This window comes from Quercus robur, chromosome 2, assembly GCF_932294415.1.
Source record: "Quercus robur chromosome 2, dhQueRobu3.1, whole genome shotgun sequence".
Classification (NCBI taxonomy): Eukaryota; Viridiplantae; Streptophyta; class Magnoliopsida; order Fagales; family Fagaceae; genus Quercus; species Quercus robur.
This window is the reverse complement of record NC_065535.1, coordinates 13,985,779-14,002,622: the sequence shown is the minus strand read 5'-3', so window position 1 is coordinate 14,002,622 and position 16,844 is coordinate 13,985,779. Positions and strand designations below refer to the sequence as shown.

General features: G+C 32.2%; 1 protein-coding gene and 1 long non-coding RNA gene across 2 annotated transcripts; both read right to left on the bottom strand.

Annotated features, from left to right (window-relative positions):
• Window positions 1-351: 351 nt before the first annotated feature.
• LOC126712497 (uncharacterized) lies at window positions 352-919 on the bottom strand. The gene is made up of 2 exons (XR_007651119.1): window positions 726-919; window positions 352-576 (listed from the first exon to the last, which is right to left on the bottom strand). It is a non-coding gene; the product is annotated as an uncharacterized LOC126712497 (long non-coding RNA).
• Window positions 920-8,195: 7,276 nt separating this feature from the next.
• LOC126712488 (mechanosensitive ion channel protein 6-like) lies at window positions 8,196-12,590 on the bottom strand. Its single transcript, XM_050411827.1, has 5 exons — window positions 10,963-12,590; window positions 9,882-10,005; window positions 9,403-9,696; window positions 9,105-9,307; window positions 8,196-8,798 (listed from the first exon to the last, which is right to left on the bottom strand). The coding sequence occupies exons 1-5, from the start codon at window positions 12,279-12,281 to the stop codon at window positions 8,510-8,512; spliced, it is 2,229 nt and encodes a 742-aa protein (XP_050267784.1). The 5' UTR covers window positions 12,282-12,590; the 3' UTR covers window positions 8,196-8,509.
• Between the last annotated feature and the right edge of the window lie 4,254 nt (window positions 12,591-16,844).

Sequence of the window (16,844 nt, the reverse complement as noted above, 5' to 3'; positions counted from 1 at the left end):
AAAGGAAGAACTCCCCAGAAGGGGAAGAGGGATCTCTCCCTCCCCGGAAAAAGAGGAGAGAGGGAAGGGCACAAGGATCCTTGGACAGCGTCCGAGAAAAAAAGTCCTACAACCCATTCCAATGGAGGGCTTAGCTAGTCAAGCAAGGCCTGCCCGTACCAGAACTTCCATGGATGCCACGATCAAATCGTCCACCTGTGCCCAATGTCATGCCATTCGAGCCCACTCTCTACAAATCATATTGTTGGGGTCTATTGTATACTAGCCCAACGTTACTCTTGGGCCGTTAAATAATTCGTGCCCCTACAATTTTATATAATTTTTTTTAACTATCATGTTACGACAGTACAATAATTACTAAAAATTGATCAATTGAAAGATAAAAATTCATTTAAGTTCAAACTTTAAAATATAGAATATACAAAGAAATCCTGAAATCAAACCTTATTTTAAACTTAAACAACTAGAATTATGACAAGATCTATACTAGTCTTCCTCTGAGTTACCCTCCAAGCTGTTTTCATCCTCCCTTGTATTATTGATTGAGTTGTCCTCTTCATCTCTACTAGTACCATCCTTAAAAAAAATAATAAAAAATAAAATAAAATAAAATAAAAATTCATACACTAGAATATTAGCTTTTATAAAAATAATAACAAATAATCATTAAAGAGAGTGCAAGAGAGATAGAGAGAATTCATGACATGTATTTCATTTATACTCACCCCCTAATCTCCATCCATCCATTTATCCACCATCTTTTTCCAAAAGAGTGTAGGAATGAAGGAAGGACCATTCTTATAACAATCTTCTTTCTCTATGTACTTTTTAAAAATAGGATTTTTAATGTGAAACATCCAATCAGAATAACAGTGTTTCACCAATTCTACAAATTCTTTCTTCACTTCCTCGTCTGGTTGCTTATTCTTAAAATGTTGAGCTCTATAGTAAGCATATAGAGTTTCGAGCTCAAATCTTGGGTATTCACTAAAAGTTGTCCAAGCTCCATTCAATTTTTGGTAAAAAATAATAGTAATCTCTTGAGTAGCTTTTGGTGTGATGATTCTGCCTTTACTTTTACCTTCCCTTGTCATGTTTGCCTTTTTTTTTTTTTTTTTTTAATAAGCCCTTGCCATGTCTATCTACTATTAGTTAGTATTAATATGATGAAAGTATATAATATAAATATGTATTTCCAATATGATTGTGTTAAAGACATGACCCACTAGTAAAAGATGATACTCTAATATAAGATGATACTAGACCTTATCCTCAATCCAACAATACTTATTGCTACAATTAACACACAAATAATTGATTTTCATATCTTTATTCATTGAATGTTTAAATGCATACTGAAGAAAATTTTCAACCCCATTAATATAACTAGTAGAATGATGCATCCAAAATTTATTAACTGACATTTTATCTACTCCCTATAAAGCATCATATTTTATAACTAACAACAATAATGGTTGCTAACACATGTATAATTATGCACTCTTAAAAATAACTAGCACAATTAACATTGGGTCTTGTAAAATAGAAATATCAACACAACCTAAAGCAAATCTCAAGCCAAGCAATTGAGATTGGACAAATATGTTGTCAACATCGTCATCTTAATTAACTTTTTCAAGTAATCTATAGATTTTCAACTCACCACAAGCCTTACACATTTAAAACTCACATAAGAGAACTCTACAAAATTTCCGCATTTAACATTCCTTATAGTGTTCTTAAAATTACCACAATTAGGGGTGTGCGTGGGTCGGATTGGGCGGGTAAACACCAATATTTTTATCCAATGTGCTACCAACCCACCAAAGTCTAAATCCAGCGGATTGGTTACAAATTTTGGTGGTTTCAACTCAGTGGGTTGGCATTAACAACATTTTAAAAAAAAAATTATCACAAACTACAATTTTTTATTGAATAATATCAAAATATAACTAATGCACAAAAAAAAAAAAAAAAAAAAAAAGTAAAGATAGATTTCATTGAATAATCTCAATTCTAACATAAACATAGGATCAATGAAAAAAAGAGATATATCATCTCTAGCAAAAGTAGGCTCTGCCTTATAATTTAGGAAATTAAAAAACAATAGGCTCTATGTTACAACTTAGGAAAATTAAATCAACAAACTCAAAGTCTTGACATTTCCAAAGTCACTTCAAGGATTAAAAATAATAATAATAAAATTAGACAAAGACAAAGAATTAGATGAATTGTATTCTTATGTAATATATAACATATTTAACTTGAATATACAATGAACCTCTGCCAGAATGGCTTTACTTGTAATATTATAACAAATTTTATAATATATAAACGGATTAAATTATATAAACCGAAAACAAAAAGACAAAAAAGAATTAAACAATAGAAGACAATAATGCAATTACGTACCTTTTTTATTGTCGGTGAAGAATTGAAATGATAAGAAATAGGCTTCAAAAAGGTTAAAGAAGAAAGAGGAAGGGAAAGACAGTGGCTGAAGGTGAAAGCCAAAAGTGAAAGGTGAGAAGAAAAAGTAAGACCAGAGCCACAAAGTGTATATTGTATATACGGCGAAAGTAAATGGGATGGGTGATAGGTAGGGGTGTTTAGGGTTTCAATGTTGACTTTTTAGATTTTGTTTAAGGAATTTTTTGAAGGCCAATTCTACTAAGGGAATTGAATATTGATTAGTTGTAAAAATTTATTAGGTAAATTGATTAACTTAAAATACTTTACAATCTGGACTAATATTTTTTTTTTATGTATGTATAATTAAGTAGGTGGGTCGGGTTGTAGCAAGTTCACAATTTTTCAATCCATAACTCAATTTTTCAATCCATTGATTGATGACATGGCTATTAATCTTTAATCACCTTGAAATTTTGTAAGCATAAAAAATATATGAAGATAATGTAATCTAACAGTAGATTTATCAAAATTCACATCGAATTAAGAAATTTATAGTTGGGTTCAAGTTACATCTAATGTAACTCTAAAAAATATTATACCACCCAATAACTTATTATTAAATTCATATTTTGAAAATCCAACCATTGGATCACATATTCCATATGTTCTTAACATGCATGCCAATTTTCATTCCAATAAGATGTAATTTTCCATTTGCTCTTTAAACTCATCTTTTATGCAATATTTTAAACTACAAAAACTTGAATTTAGATAATTGATTGATGACATGGCTATTAATCTTTGATTACCTTGAAATTTTGTAAGCATGAAAAATATATGAAGAGAATGTAATTTAACGGTAGATTTGTCAAAATACATATCGAATTAAGAAATATAGGGTTGGGTTCAAGTTACACATGATGTAACTCAAAAAAAATGTTACACCACCCAATAACTTATTATTAAATTCATATTTTGAAAATCCAACCGTTGGATTACATTTTCTCTATGGTCTTAATACGCATGCCAATTTTTGTGCCAATCGAATGTAATTTACCATTTGATCTATAATGTCATCTTTTATGCATTATTTTAAACTACAACAACTTGAAATTAAACAATTAATTGATGACATAGCTATTAATCTTTGATCACCTTGAACTTTTGTAAGCATGAAAAATATATGAAGATAATGTAATCTAACGGTAAATTTGTCAAAATTCACATCGAATTAAGAAGTACAGGGTTGGGTTTAAGTTACACCTGATGTAACTCTAAAAAATCTTACAGCTCCCAATAATTTATTATTGAATTCATATTTTGCAAATCCAACCGTTGGATTACATTTTTTATATGTTCTTAACATGCATGCCAATTTTCATGACAATCGGATGTTAGTTACTATTTAATCACTAAATTCATCTTTTTATGTGTTATTTTAAACTACAAAAACTTGAATTAAAACAATTGATTGATGACAAGCCTATTAATTTTTTATCACCTTAAAATTTTGTAAGCATGAAAAATATATGAAGATAATGTAATGTAACGATAGATTTATCAAAATTTACATCAAAATAAGAAATATAGGGTTGGGTTCAAGTTACACCTAACATAACTCTAAAAAATATTACACCATCCAATAACTTATTATTGAATTTATATTTTGAAAATCCAACCGTTGGATTACATGTTCTATATGATCTTAACATGCATGCCGAGTTTCATGCCAATTGAATGTAATTTACCATTTTATCTATAAACTCATCTTTTATGCATTATTTTAAATTACTAAAATTTGAATCTAGACAATTGATTGATGACATGACTATTAATATTTGATCACCTTGAACTTTTGTAAGCATGAAAATATATAAAGATAATGTAATCTAACAGTATATTTGTCAAAATTCATATCGAATTAAGAAATATAAGGTTGGGTTCAAGTTACACTTAATGTAACTTTACAAAATGTTACACCACCTAGTAACTTATTATTGAATCCATATTTTGGAAATCAATCATTGGATTACATGTTCTATATGTTCTTAACATACATGCCAATTTTCGTAACAATCGGATGTAAGTTACTATTTGATCTGTAAACTCATCTTTTATGTGTTATTTTAAACTACAAAAACTTGAATTTAGACAATTGATTGATGACAACCTATTAATCTTTGATCACCTTGAAATTTTGTAAGCATGAAAAATATACGAAGATAATGTAATCTAACGGTAGATTTGTCAAAATTCACATCGAATTAAGAAATATAGGGTTGGGTTCAAGTTACACCTGACGTAATTCTAAAAAATGTTACACCACCCAATAACTTATCATTGAATTCATATTCTAAAAATCCAACCGTTGGATTACATTTTCTATATGGTCTTAACATGCATGTCGATTTTCATGCCAATTGGATGTAATTTACCATTTGATCTATAAACCCATATTTTATACATTATTTTAAACTACTAAAACTTAAATCTTGACAATTGATTGATGACATGGCTATTAATTTTTGATCATCTTGAAATTTTGTAAGCATGAAAAATATATGAAGATAATATAATCTAACGGTAGATTTATCAAAATTCACATCGAATTAAGAAATATAGGGTTGGGTTCGAGTTACACTTGACGTAACTCTAAAAAAATGTTACACCACCAATAACTTATTATTGAATTCATATTTTGAAAATCCAACCGTTAGATTACATGTTTTATATGTTCTTAACATACATGCCAACTTTCATGCCAATCGGATGTAATTTACCATTTTATCTATAAACTCATCTTTTATGCATTATTTTAAACTACTAAAACTTGAATCTAGACAATTGATTGATGACATGACTATTGATCTTTAATCATCTTGAAATTTTGTTAGCATGAAAAATATACGAAGATAATGTAATCTAACGGTAGATTTGTCAAAATTCACATCGAATTAATAAATATAAGGTTCGGTTCAAGTTATACCTGACGTAATTCTAAAAAATGTTACATCACCTAATAACTTATTATTGAATTCATATTTTAAAAATCCAACCGTTGAATTACATGCTCTATATGTTCTTAACATGCATGCCAATCCTCATGCCAATCGGATATAATTTACCATTTGATCTATAAACTCATCTTTTATGCATTATTTTAAACTACAAAAATTTGAATTTAAACAATTGATTGATGACATGACAATTAATATTTGATCACTTGAAATTTTATAAGCGTGAAAAATATATGAAGATAATGTAATCTAACAATAGATTTGTCAAAATTTATATCGAATTAAGAAATATAGGGTTGGGTTTAAGTTACAGTTAATGTAACTCTAAAAAATGTTACACCGCCCAATAATTTATTATTAAATTCATATTTTGGAAATCCAATCGTTAGATTACATGTTCTATATGTTCTTAACATGCATGTCAATTTTCATTTACACCGCCCAGTAACTTATTATTGAATTCATATTTTGGAAATCCAATAATTAGATTATATGTTCTATATGTTCTTAACATGCATGCCCATTTTCATGCCAATCGGATGTAATTAACCATTTGATTTATGAACTCATCTTTTTTATACATTATTTTGATAGGAAGAAAATTTTATGCACTTTTAAGAGAGAGAGAGAGAGAGAGAGTACAAAAGACTGAAAATATTGAATTTTAGGCTACCATTTTGAAGTTGAAAGTGTTATCCTATCATTTTTTTATAGGTACAATTGTTTAGAAAATAAGGACGGACCTTTCTTATATAGGATGTATATAAAAGTTTTTTTTTTAGACTGTAAACAAAAGGTTCATCTAAAGAATACAAAGTGCTATAGGTTTATGCATTTCTTTTTATTTTTCTTTGAATTTTAGAATAAATCTTTAAAAAAATTAATATTTTAATGATTTTTTGCGAAGGTCAATCGTGGCCGTTGCAAATAATTTAGTATTAGTAAGGCATATTTTTAACCCACACAAAAAATAAACTTTTTGTAAGGGATTTTTTATTGTCCCTCAAAAATACTTTGGTGGGAACATTTTTCTCCAAATATTATGACATTTTAATGATTATTTGTGAAGGTCGATCCTAGCCCTTGCAAATAATTTAGTATTAGTAATGATTTTTTTTAACCGTCACAAATAATACACTTTTTGTGAGAGATTTTTAACTGTCCCTCACAAATAATATGGAGGGAAAATTTCCCTCCAAAATATTAGTATTTGTGACGGCTATAACACATAATTGTGACAGCTTTTTTTTGTTGGTCACAAATATTTTACATTTTGCCAAGTATTTACGAGGCCTTTATTTTGCTATCACAAATAAGAATTTTTTAAAGGGCTTTTTGGGTCCGTCAAAAATTCTTGCTTGCTAATAGGCATTTTTTTTGTAGTTAATTTTTATTTAAATAAATTATTCAAATTATTCATTCTCTTAAAAGAGATTAGCATAACAATTAAAACTCATATCAAACTTATTTTGAATATGTATAATTTATTCTCTAAATTTTATTGGAGAGAGAGAGAGAGAGAGAGAGAGAGAGAGAGAGAGAGAGAGAGAGAGAGAGAGAGAGACTACTTGTGATGGAGAACTAAAAAATACAACACCCAAACGTATGTGTGGGGAGGATTTTTGTTCCATGTGTAGTAGTGGTACACACATGCCTTGAGCTCAAGCTTATAAGGCATGGGTGGGGTGCTTCTCTTGTCGATGTGGGACTACACTCAAAGTCTTCCCATATCACTTGAAAACAAAACCATGCGGGCTTGTCCCGAAGCGAACAAACTGCTTGTGCGGGCCTAGAACAAAAATCTTCCCCACAAAAAGGCACTTTTGAGGGCAGTGCCCATCAAGAGTATTGTCCACTTTGGGGTGGGGTGGGATTGGCTTGGCCATGTCCCGAACCCAACACCTCGCACAGTTTTGTTCTCAAGTGACATGGGAAGACTTTGAGTGCAGTCCCACATCGAAAAAAGAAACGCCCCACCCATGCCTTATAAGCTTGAGCTCAAGGCATGAGTGTACAACTACTACACATGTGTAGTAGTGGTAGAGGCATGCCCTGCACAGGGGTAACAAAACCGTGCGGGTAACATTATATTTTTATATACTATCTTTATAAAGAAGTGGATCCAATTGGACTGAATGGACCAACTTGGACCAAAGTAGACTGAAATGCTACGCTGATGTAATTCAAAATGAGCGTAACATTAATAAATACTACACTTTACTTTTAAATATTATATAGATTTGTAAAACTTATATGCAGTAAAATTTGTACTAATTACGGTATCATGAAAAAAAAAATAATGAGGATTTTTTCATTATGTTGTTAATGTGAAACTAACCAATCATGTTACTATGTAAATGTTTTAATTAGTGTCTGTTTAGGAACAACTTATTTAACTGAAACTGAAAACTTTTTGCTAAAAGTACTGTAGATAAAGCTAAAATGTAGTAGAAATAGTACAACAGAGCTTATGAATAGTACCAAAAAGTGCAATGAGACCCATGAATAATAGCAAAAATAAGCTAAATAGTAAAAAAAAAATGGCTTTTTAAGCAATCCCAAATGCACATTTAGTAAATGATATCATTTAAATGTTTTTTTTTTTTACTATTAAAAATTTAAATGAAAACATTCATAAGATGCATTATTTAAAAAAACTATATTGTTTGATTAATATTAATTTAGAAAATGCTTAAATGGCTTAATGTACTAATAGATTTGGAAAAAATAATTAAACTAACTCATTTAGTTATTTACTAATAGATCTTACAATTGAAATGGATTAAATGGACTGAAATACTACATTGATGTGCCTCAATAAAAGCATAGCACCTATAAATGCAATGCTTTAATTTTTAGATATTATATAGATAGATATTACAATGCAACAAACTTGTAATGAATCTCATTTTTGTTTTATCAGGGAGGTAAGAGTTTTTCTTGAGTCACCATAAATCATTTCCAGATCCAACAATTCTTATGGGAAACCCTTGCCAATTCCTTCACAAGCCGAAAAGGAATTGGCGCTAGGTGCCAGTCCTCATTCTAAAAGTTGGCTTCACTATATATGACCTGCATAATCAGCTAGCATAGGTTTTCCAAGTTGAAGGAAGCCTGTTTGATACTGGAGGTGGCAAGTTTTGGACATTCACGTTAACAGGCAGCAGGCCGTATTCAATATCGAGCTCCCTGAAAATTTTGATCATCTCTTCAAGCAATGCCTCTCTCCTAAGAAATCTCTCCCCTATGTCCTGATAGTTCAATCTGTGTGCAAGCCACACTGACATCATCAGCTTGTTCATGTCTATCACGTCCCTCATTATCACCATTGGACCCGGCTGCCAGTGCTCATTCATGCCTTCAATATAACTGCAATTTCAGTAGCCACAAGGCCCTCGACATCAGAGAATTACTTAAGAAAGGATTTTTATTTTTTGGTGGCAAAACATATGGAATTACGTAAAAAAGTGAATAGTCGATCATATGTGCTTAGTCCATGCTCATGGCAAGAGCAATGTGAAGCACTAATGAAAGTGTAGTGTTGGTGGTACCACTAATTCTGTGCGTGATTCTAAATATGTAATAGAGTCTATACCATTAGTATTTCTAAGAATTAGGTTGCACTAGGGAAAATGAAAATTAATAAGGAAAGAAAAGATGCAGGACCATACATACCCTGTTATTCTTAATTTCATGCTGGTGATCTTTTCCATTGGAGTGGAGATGTTAATACAGAAATCAATTGCATCTCCCATGTCTGGACTACGTTGATAGTTACCAATGGGCTTTGTAGCTAGAATACTGTTAGGGTATATGATCTTTTGGTTATCACATCTCAGAAAAACTGTAGTTAGTATGTTCATCTCGTCAACTACCATCTGAAACCCAAGGAAACATAAGTTAGAACACAAACGAAAGATATATGCTTATATGAGAGTGCATAATAAACATCTTATTAAGCCTCGTGTCTTACCATGACTCCGTCGACTTCACAACGATCACCAACATCAAATGGGTGAATTACAAATAAGAAGATGATTGCTTCAAATACTGTTCTGCAGGTATTCCCAAACATAAACACCACCAAAACTAGTTGTGAACTTAAAAGGACAAGGAAGCGGGCAATTGGAACTTTGAGTATAATAAGCCATATTATCAATATGATGATAGCTACAATAATGTTCAAAAAATTATGGAGTTTGTCCACAGCTGTTTTTGTATCAGTGAGAGACAATCCAAGTGCCCTTCTCTCTCTAAAGGCTTTAACCTAAAACAAAAGGTGAAGTTTACTTTAGCTCATTGTTTCATATATAGAAAATAAATGAGAACACAATTCAATTTTTTCCCCCACTAGGAGATGTCCATCAAATAAATGAGAACAAAAATTGCCTAGTATCTTTTACATTGAGCACCATAGCCAGAGGCCAAGAAACATATAGAAAGTAGTCATACCATCCAGTCCATATGGAAGGACTTGCTGATTCCCTTATTCTCAGCTGCTACTCCAAACAGATGCATCGTCTTCAAAGCTTCTTCTTCACTCATAAAGCGCATCACATCCTCGAGGTAAATGAATCTTATATAGAGGTTTGCATTTTATAAAAATCAAGAAGGTATGACACATCAATATTTTAAAAACAAAAAATAAGACAAGAATTACTTCAAGGAATGCTAGGGACAACATTTTTCACAATCTTTCTCCCAAACCTGTTAAAGTGTCAAATTATGATTGATGTTTCATCACTTTTACATAGATCCATCATTGTTACTCTTTTTATTATACGGCAATCACAACAAGACACACATCGTAGAAAATGTTGTGGAAATATTTAGAGGTGTGCATGAGTCAGGTTGGGTTGAGGGGTTTTCTCAACCCAAATCACCATGATGGGTTAAAAAATATCTAACCTAATCCAACCCATTACAAGGGTCCAACCCAACCCAAACGACGTGGATTAGGTTGGAGAGTTTTTTTAATTACTATTATTATTATTATTATTAAATTGAACATTATAACAACACCATTACAAATAAGAGCAAATATATAATCAAATAATTTTGAGCATAATACCAAACTAACACAAATAATATAAGGAGAACTTAGGGCTCAGAATTGGAGTGAGAGTGGTGGGAGAGGGAGAGAGAGTAACATGAGATAAGAAGGTGATTGAAATGAGAACTTAGGGTTTAGGCTTTATTTAAGAAGATGAGCAAAAAGTAAATAACAAAATAGTATAATATATTTTTAAATATATATCAAATATAGGTGGGTTGAGTCGTGTTACATGAATTTGAGAATTTTATGACCCAAACCCAACCTGACTTACTGTAAAAATAAATTCACAACTCAACCTAACTCAACCCAATAGGTTGGTTAGATCAGGTCAGTTTTAGTGGATTGCATGCCTTAAAAATTTGCCTCCCTAGATTTTTTAATAGATAAAAAAAAAGAAAGGGAAAGCACTAGTATTTTACACCCTATTTTTGTCGTCTGATGTAAGAAAAGAAACGGTGAAAGAATGTAAGAACTTACTCCGACTCTGGCTTTGCCACGTTCTGAAATATCCTGTTGGCTGCCTCTTTTGCCTGGCGCTCACTTCTGATCTGCAACAAAGCTTCATCCTGGATTTTTGAATTCAGTAACTGCTCGTCCAGAGTGGATAAATCCCCATGCTGGACAATATTAACCATCCTCTTCATATTCCAAGCTGATACATTCTTCTGATTCAGCTTATGCAGGTGATCAACAGAGATCTCCTCATCTTCCCTTTTATACATTGTCCTCGAAAATCTAGAATTCTTCCCAATCATTGGAATTTTTCGTTCTCTACCAATTCCTATCACCTTCCTACTCCTAGGAGGCAGAGTTGTTCCAAGCTCACTAGGCGAAGTAACCCCAGCTTTCTCAAGCTCCTGAAGCTCAGCCAGAACTTCCTCTTCTGTATCATGCCTTTTAAACAATGGCGAACTAGAGAGCAATTTGATGACATACTGTTTAAACAAAGCCTGCTGGATTCGTTCAAAGAATGTGTTTACATGGAAGGTTGAAGCCAAGACCTTAGCAAGTAGAGTATTCATGAGCCATATTAGGGTACCCACAAGAAAACAAACAAAAATCCTATTTACGTAAGGCAAAATCTTGCTCTCTGTCTCCTTTTTAAACCTGTCATGGAAAATACTATGCCACACCAGCAAAGCCAAACCCAACCAGAGGCAATTCTGAACGGATTTCTTCAGCCCATAAACAAAATACAATACCCGTTTTCGCAAAAGAAAATTGCGTTCTATAAGGAACACAACCACTCGAATAACCCAACCCGACGCTAAACGTCCACAGATTAATGCTAAAACCATTATTTCCCACTTCCATAATGGAAGCTCCCACAATATGCACCTTTTTATAACTGGGAACCAAAGGCTACAAGCTAAGGCTACAATAATCAAAACAAGACTCACAGATTGAAGCATTGTCAGTTTGCTGAATTTCATTCTCTTATATTCTTCCGGGATGTCATCAATATCATCATCTTCCTCATAATCTTGAACTTCCTCAGGGATTCTTCCAGAGTTTACTGAACTTTGACATGGTTCCTCTGGCGGGTCTATCAGCCTAGACTTGGTCATGCTCATCACTGACTTCCATGAACGTATCCTAAATGAAGCATTTGAACTGCACTTTACAACCTCTGCTCTACCTGAATTCAAGTACCCTAAGTGGTTTTCTTGGTCCCAAAACTCTTTATTTCTTCGTCGTAGAGACTCACTTCTTCCCTGAAAGTTGCTGCTGCATGGACTTCCGTTAATATCATCAAGCTTGATTGCTACTTCATCTTCTCTTTGGCTTCGAGCCATCTGATAGTAGTTTCTATATCGTTCTTTGTGGAAGTGGTGGTGCTTTTATTGCTTAGCAGAAGAATAAATTGGTTTCGAGGGCTTTCTGAATTGTTCCATAAAAAGAATTCGACCAACTTTTAAGCACGGCAACAGTACTCCAGGAATATCGAGTAAAGGACTATTTTAGATGTGCTTCTAAGCAAATAGCAAGTCCACTAATTCCTCATCATCAATGCCGAAGAATATCGAGTTTAGGTGGCCAGCGTGAATTAATTGCGTGGAGGGAAGCAACTTGCCTGACGTGCTCTTCAAAGTTTCTCAGTCTATAATAATAGTGTTGAAAAAACTACTCATTTTTCTATCTTCAACTTTCCACTAATCTAATTATGTATCATTTTTATTTTTTTGTTGTTGATGTACCTTGCCCAATTATCTTCAACTTTCCACCAATCTAAGTATCATTTTTTTTTTTTTTTTTTTTGTTTGTTTTTGTAGTTGATGTACCTCGTCCAACCTGTTGGGTGCACTACACTATGTTCCAGCCTACACATAGGGCCGACTCAACAATTTTGGGTGCTTTAAGCGAAAATTTTAAGTGGATTTTTTAAAAAACTTTAAAGTCTAAACCTACACGTATAAAAATTAATTTATTACATGGTTCAATAAATTAGTATCACTATAATACAAATGAGTTGATATACATCAAATAATTAATTGATGTGATAATTTATAATAATTGATAAAGTAAAAGTTTGTATTAAAAAAAAAAAGAAAAAAAAAGATATGATAACATATTCATTGCGGGGCCAGTGGGGGCCAACTTATCTTAGGCCAATAGCCCTTGTGATGTGTTGGGCCTTGTGGACAAGATTGCACCGTGTACATAATATTGTGCAGTCTTGTCCTATCAAGTTGTATGCAGTATTCTGTACTGTGCACGGTTATTGTGCAGAATTCGGCCTTTTATGATACAATGTGATCTTTTTAATGCATTTTATTTATAAAAAAAAGTACTTAAAATTTTTTTAGTTAAAATATATAGATAAATATTATATATATATATTTTTTTTATTACAAATGGGGCCTTAAACGATTGAATCAATTTTTACATCTAAAGTTCAGCCGGCTCTACCCACACTTTGTCTTAGCTCATTTAATGAGCTTGTTGAAAAATTGTCAAAAAGTCAGCAAAGCAAATTGAACATGCTGGAGAAGCTTGTCCGAAAGAGAAGAAATTGAGTTCATCTTTTCCTCTATAATTATGTACAAAAGTCTAGCAACATTTATGAAGGGATGTACAAAAGTCAAGCCACATAAATGAAGACATGATGTTAAACTTGTGAGACGCGTTGGAAGGAAGCAAGAAAGAAAAGAAAGAAACAAAAGGCAAGGGTCATTCGGCTAAGGGAGAGCTAAAGAAAAGAAATTGGTTGAAGCAAAGTCAAGATAAGTTGGCTTGCATTTATTGTGACTTGATGTGAAGAGTGTGAAAGGAAGAAAAGAAGGAAAAGATGAAGAAATAAATAGAGAGGCCATTTGGCCAGTGAAGATGGGCTGAAGAAGTGAAGTCCCAGGGGTGAAGATGTGAAGCCCCTGGAAAAAAGAGAAGTCCCAGCAAGTGAGACTGAGGACTAGTGCAGTCTTGAAGAACTGTGTGAGTGAGAGCAAGCAAAAGAGAAGAGAAAAATAGAGAGGGTAAGAGAAAATACACAATGAGAAAGAGAGTTGTGAGTGAAAAGAAAAATAGAGTTTTTTTTTTTTTTTTTTTTTTTTTTTTTTTTTTTTTTTTTTTTTTTTTTTTTAACTCAAGTTATATCTCTAAGTGTTGTAATCTCTATTTGATATAGTGAAATTATTCGGCATTTGTCCCGTGGTTTTTTCCCTTCAAGGAGAAAGAGTTTCCACGTAAATCTTTGTGTTTTTGTGTGGTTATGCTTCCGCTGTGCTTGATAAAATTTATTCACAGTTATATACAATTTTTCCCAACACAACCCCTAAATGGAAGAGAGAGGTAGGTTGAATGCCTACAAGAATAAGAGATCTAAGTAGAGAGCATTCATATTGGTGGTATATTGGTGGTGCTAAATGTTAGGAAATTCAAGGAGTAATAATGCAAGAACAAAATGATCTAGTAGACAAACAAAATTTGATTGATTTGGAGGCACAATTGAATGTTATCCTTAGACAATATTTGCCCCCACACAAAAGTTGTTAAAGAGTTACTACAAATTTATTCCCATGATACAACCAAATTTATTAGATTCTATAAATAGTAAATTTTTTGGAGAAGAGACCCACTGGATTTCTTGTGTTTCTAAGAAGATTTGAGAGAGGGGAAGTTCATTAAGTAGTTACCAAACGAGTATTGTTAGGACATATGTGAGAATTGTTAGAAACACATGTTATGTAAATTGGCTAATCCTTTGACAAAACGCACTTTACTTATAATTGAGTAGATCTAGGATGGGTTTAGTACTTCAAGAAACAAGTGTTCAAGTTTAGTATTGAAACCATGCAAGTCTGACCAAGAAACAAGTGAAGAAGTGTTGTTAATTAAAACTCGACAGATATCTCAATAGAATCATATCTATCGAGGTTTAATGTTGAACCTCAACAGAATCTCGACAGCAGCTGTATTTGTCAAGAATTACGAAATTAGAATTTCTAGATATGATTTCATGCATATTCATGAGTATTTGTGTAGAGTTTCTTTTCTCACAACCTTAGACATATTTAAGGATAATTTTAAGGGCCGTCACATGGATGCAACTTGAAGCAAAGTGATAATACATGTATATTGTGATCGGAGATAATTTCCCTTAGTTCATCATATTCTCTGTAGAAACTACTGCATCTTTGTGCCAAGGGTTTTGAGGAGCTTCTTGATCTTCATTGTTGGATGAACTGAAAAACTTTGTAGTCAACATCTTCCTCAAGTTGGTATGTTAGTCACGTATTGGAATCCGTGCATTATTGGTTAATCATGTACTGGGAGCGGTGCATTGAAATGAGAGATTGCCGCTACATTACAAGTCCAATTGGGTATTGGAATAAGGGTTCAACTGTAGGTCGATATTAAGTATTGGGATTCCTTTTACTTGTAACCGTTTATTTTGATAATAGTGGATTTTCAGGAGTGGTGACTTTAAATTCTCCCGGTGGGATTTTGCCTCGGTGGTTTTCCCTATTCGTAAACAAATCACCTTTGTCAAATTTATATTCCGCTACATTTAACTTAGTTGGTGATTTGTTTGTGTTATCATACTTATTGCATGTAATTGAATCTAATTAATTCACTTGACTAATTAATTAATTAAGTTACCAAAGGGGTTAATACATTTTTGGCTTATCAAGTATGAACTACTATTTATACCCAAAAGATTATGACCCATCAATAACTAGGCACATTTTGGTTCAATAGACACCTTTAATATATATCCAACTCAAAGGGTTGTGACCTTTCAATAATATGCACTGTTTGGTTCGATAAGCACTTTTAACATATATTCAATCCAAAGGATGACATTACAATAGACACATTTTTGTTCAATTGGCACCTTTTGGTATCTCTATATATTAAGAGGATTTAGAAAGTTAGTTATGACTATAAAAATGTCAAAAATACCCCTAATCTAAATAGATAATAATTATTCTTAAAAAATAAAATTGGTTAAAATTGTAATTTAACAAAATTCAAAAAAAAAAAAAAAAAACTACTAGAGAAATTTTTTTTCTAAAAATCAGCACACATTCTTTCTCTTATTTAAATATATTTCTTGCACGTTTGATACATTTTTTTTTTCCTAAAAACTAACACACTCTAAACCTAGCAATTTACTTCTTTTCAAATCCTAAATTTTAGTTTCTTAAAAATCCCTTTCTATGTAATCTCACTAACAATAGATAAATTCAAATTGAAAAATTACATAAAACTCAAAATAAAAAAAGAGTTTCATCGCACGTGTGGAGCGTGTGTGATATTTATATATACAATCTATCTTGTATATATTTATATATACAACAATAAAAAATTTAGTTTTTATCGTCTCAAAAAGATAAATTTATCTATTTTAACACTTCACTTTTCAATTCACCCAACATCAAAGTTCCTATTTTTTTATCATTTCATTTAAATATTATTTCTTTATTCTTCCTCTATGTCTCTTTCTCTCTCTTCTCTGAAGCAAGAACAACCAACCACAACCACAACCACCACGCATAACCCACTACTAGCATAACCAACTGCCACAACCCATGGCCATAAACTCACCGTCCCAATAAAATTCCATATCAAATGCACCAAAAACCATCGCAACTCTAATTTAAAGGAAAAAAAAAAAAAAAAACACCACAAAACCGCCACAACCCGTGCACCACCATCATCGCCGCCACAACTAAAACCCAAAACCACCAAAATCGTAGATCAGATCTCTCTCTCTCTCTCTCATCTAAAGCTACCACCCCTCATAACTCACCACCCACTACCTCCACAAACTCACCACCAACCACCAAAATCACAACCAAGCACCACCACAAGCCTTCATAAAACCCAAATCAAATAAAAAAACACATAAACCATAG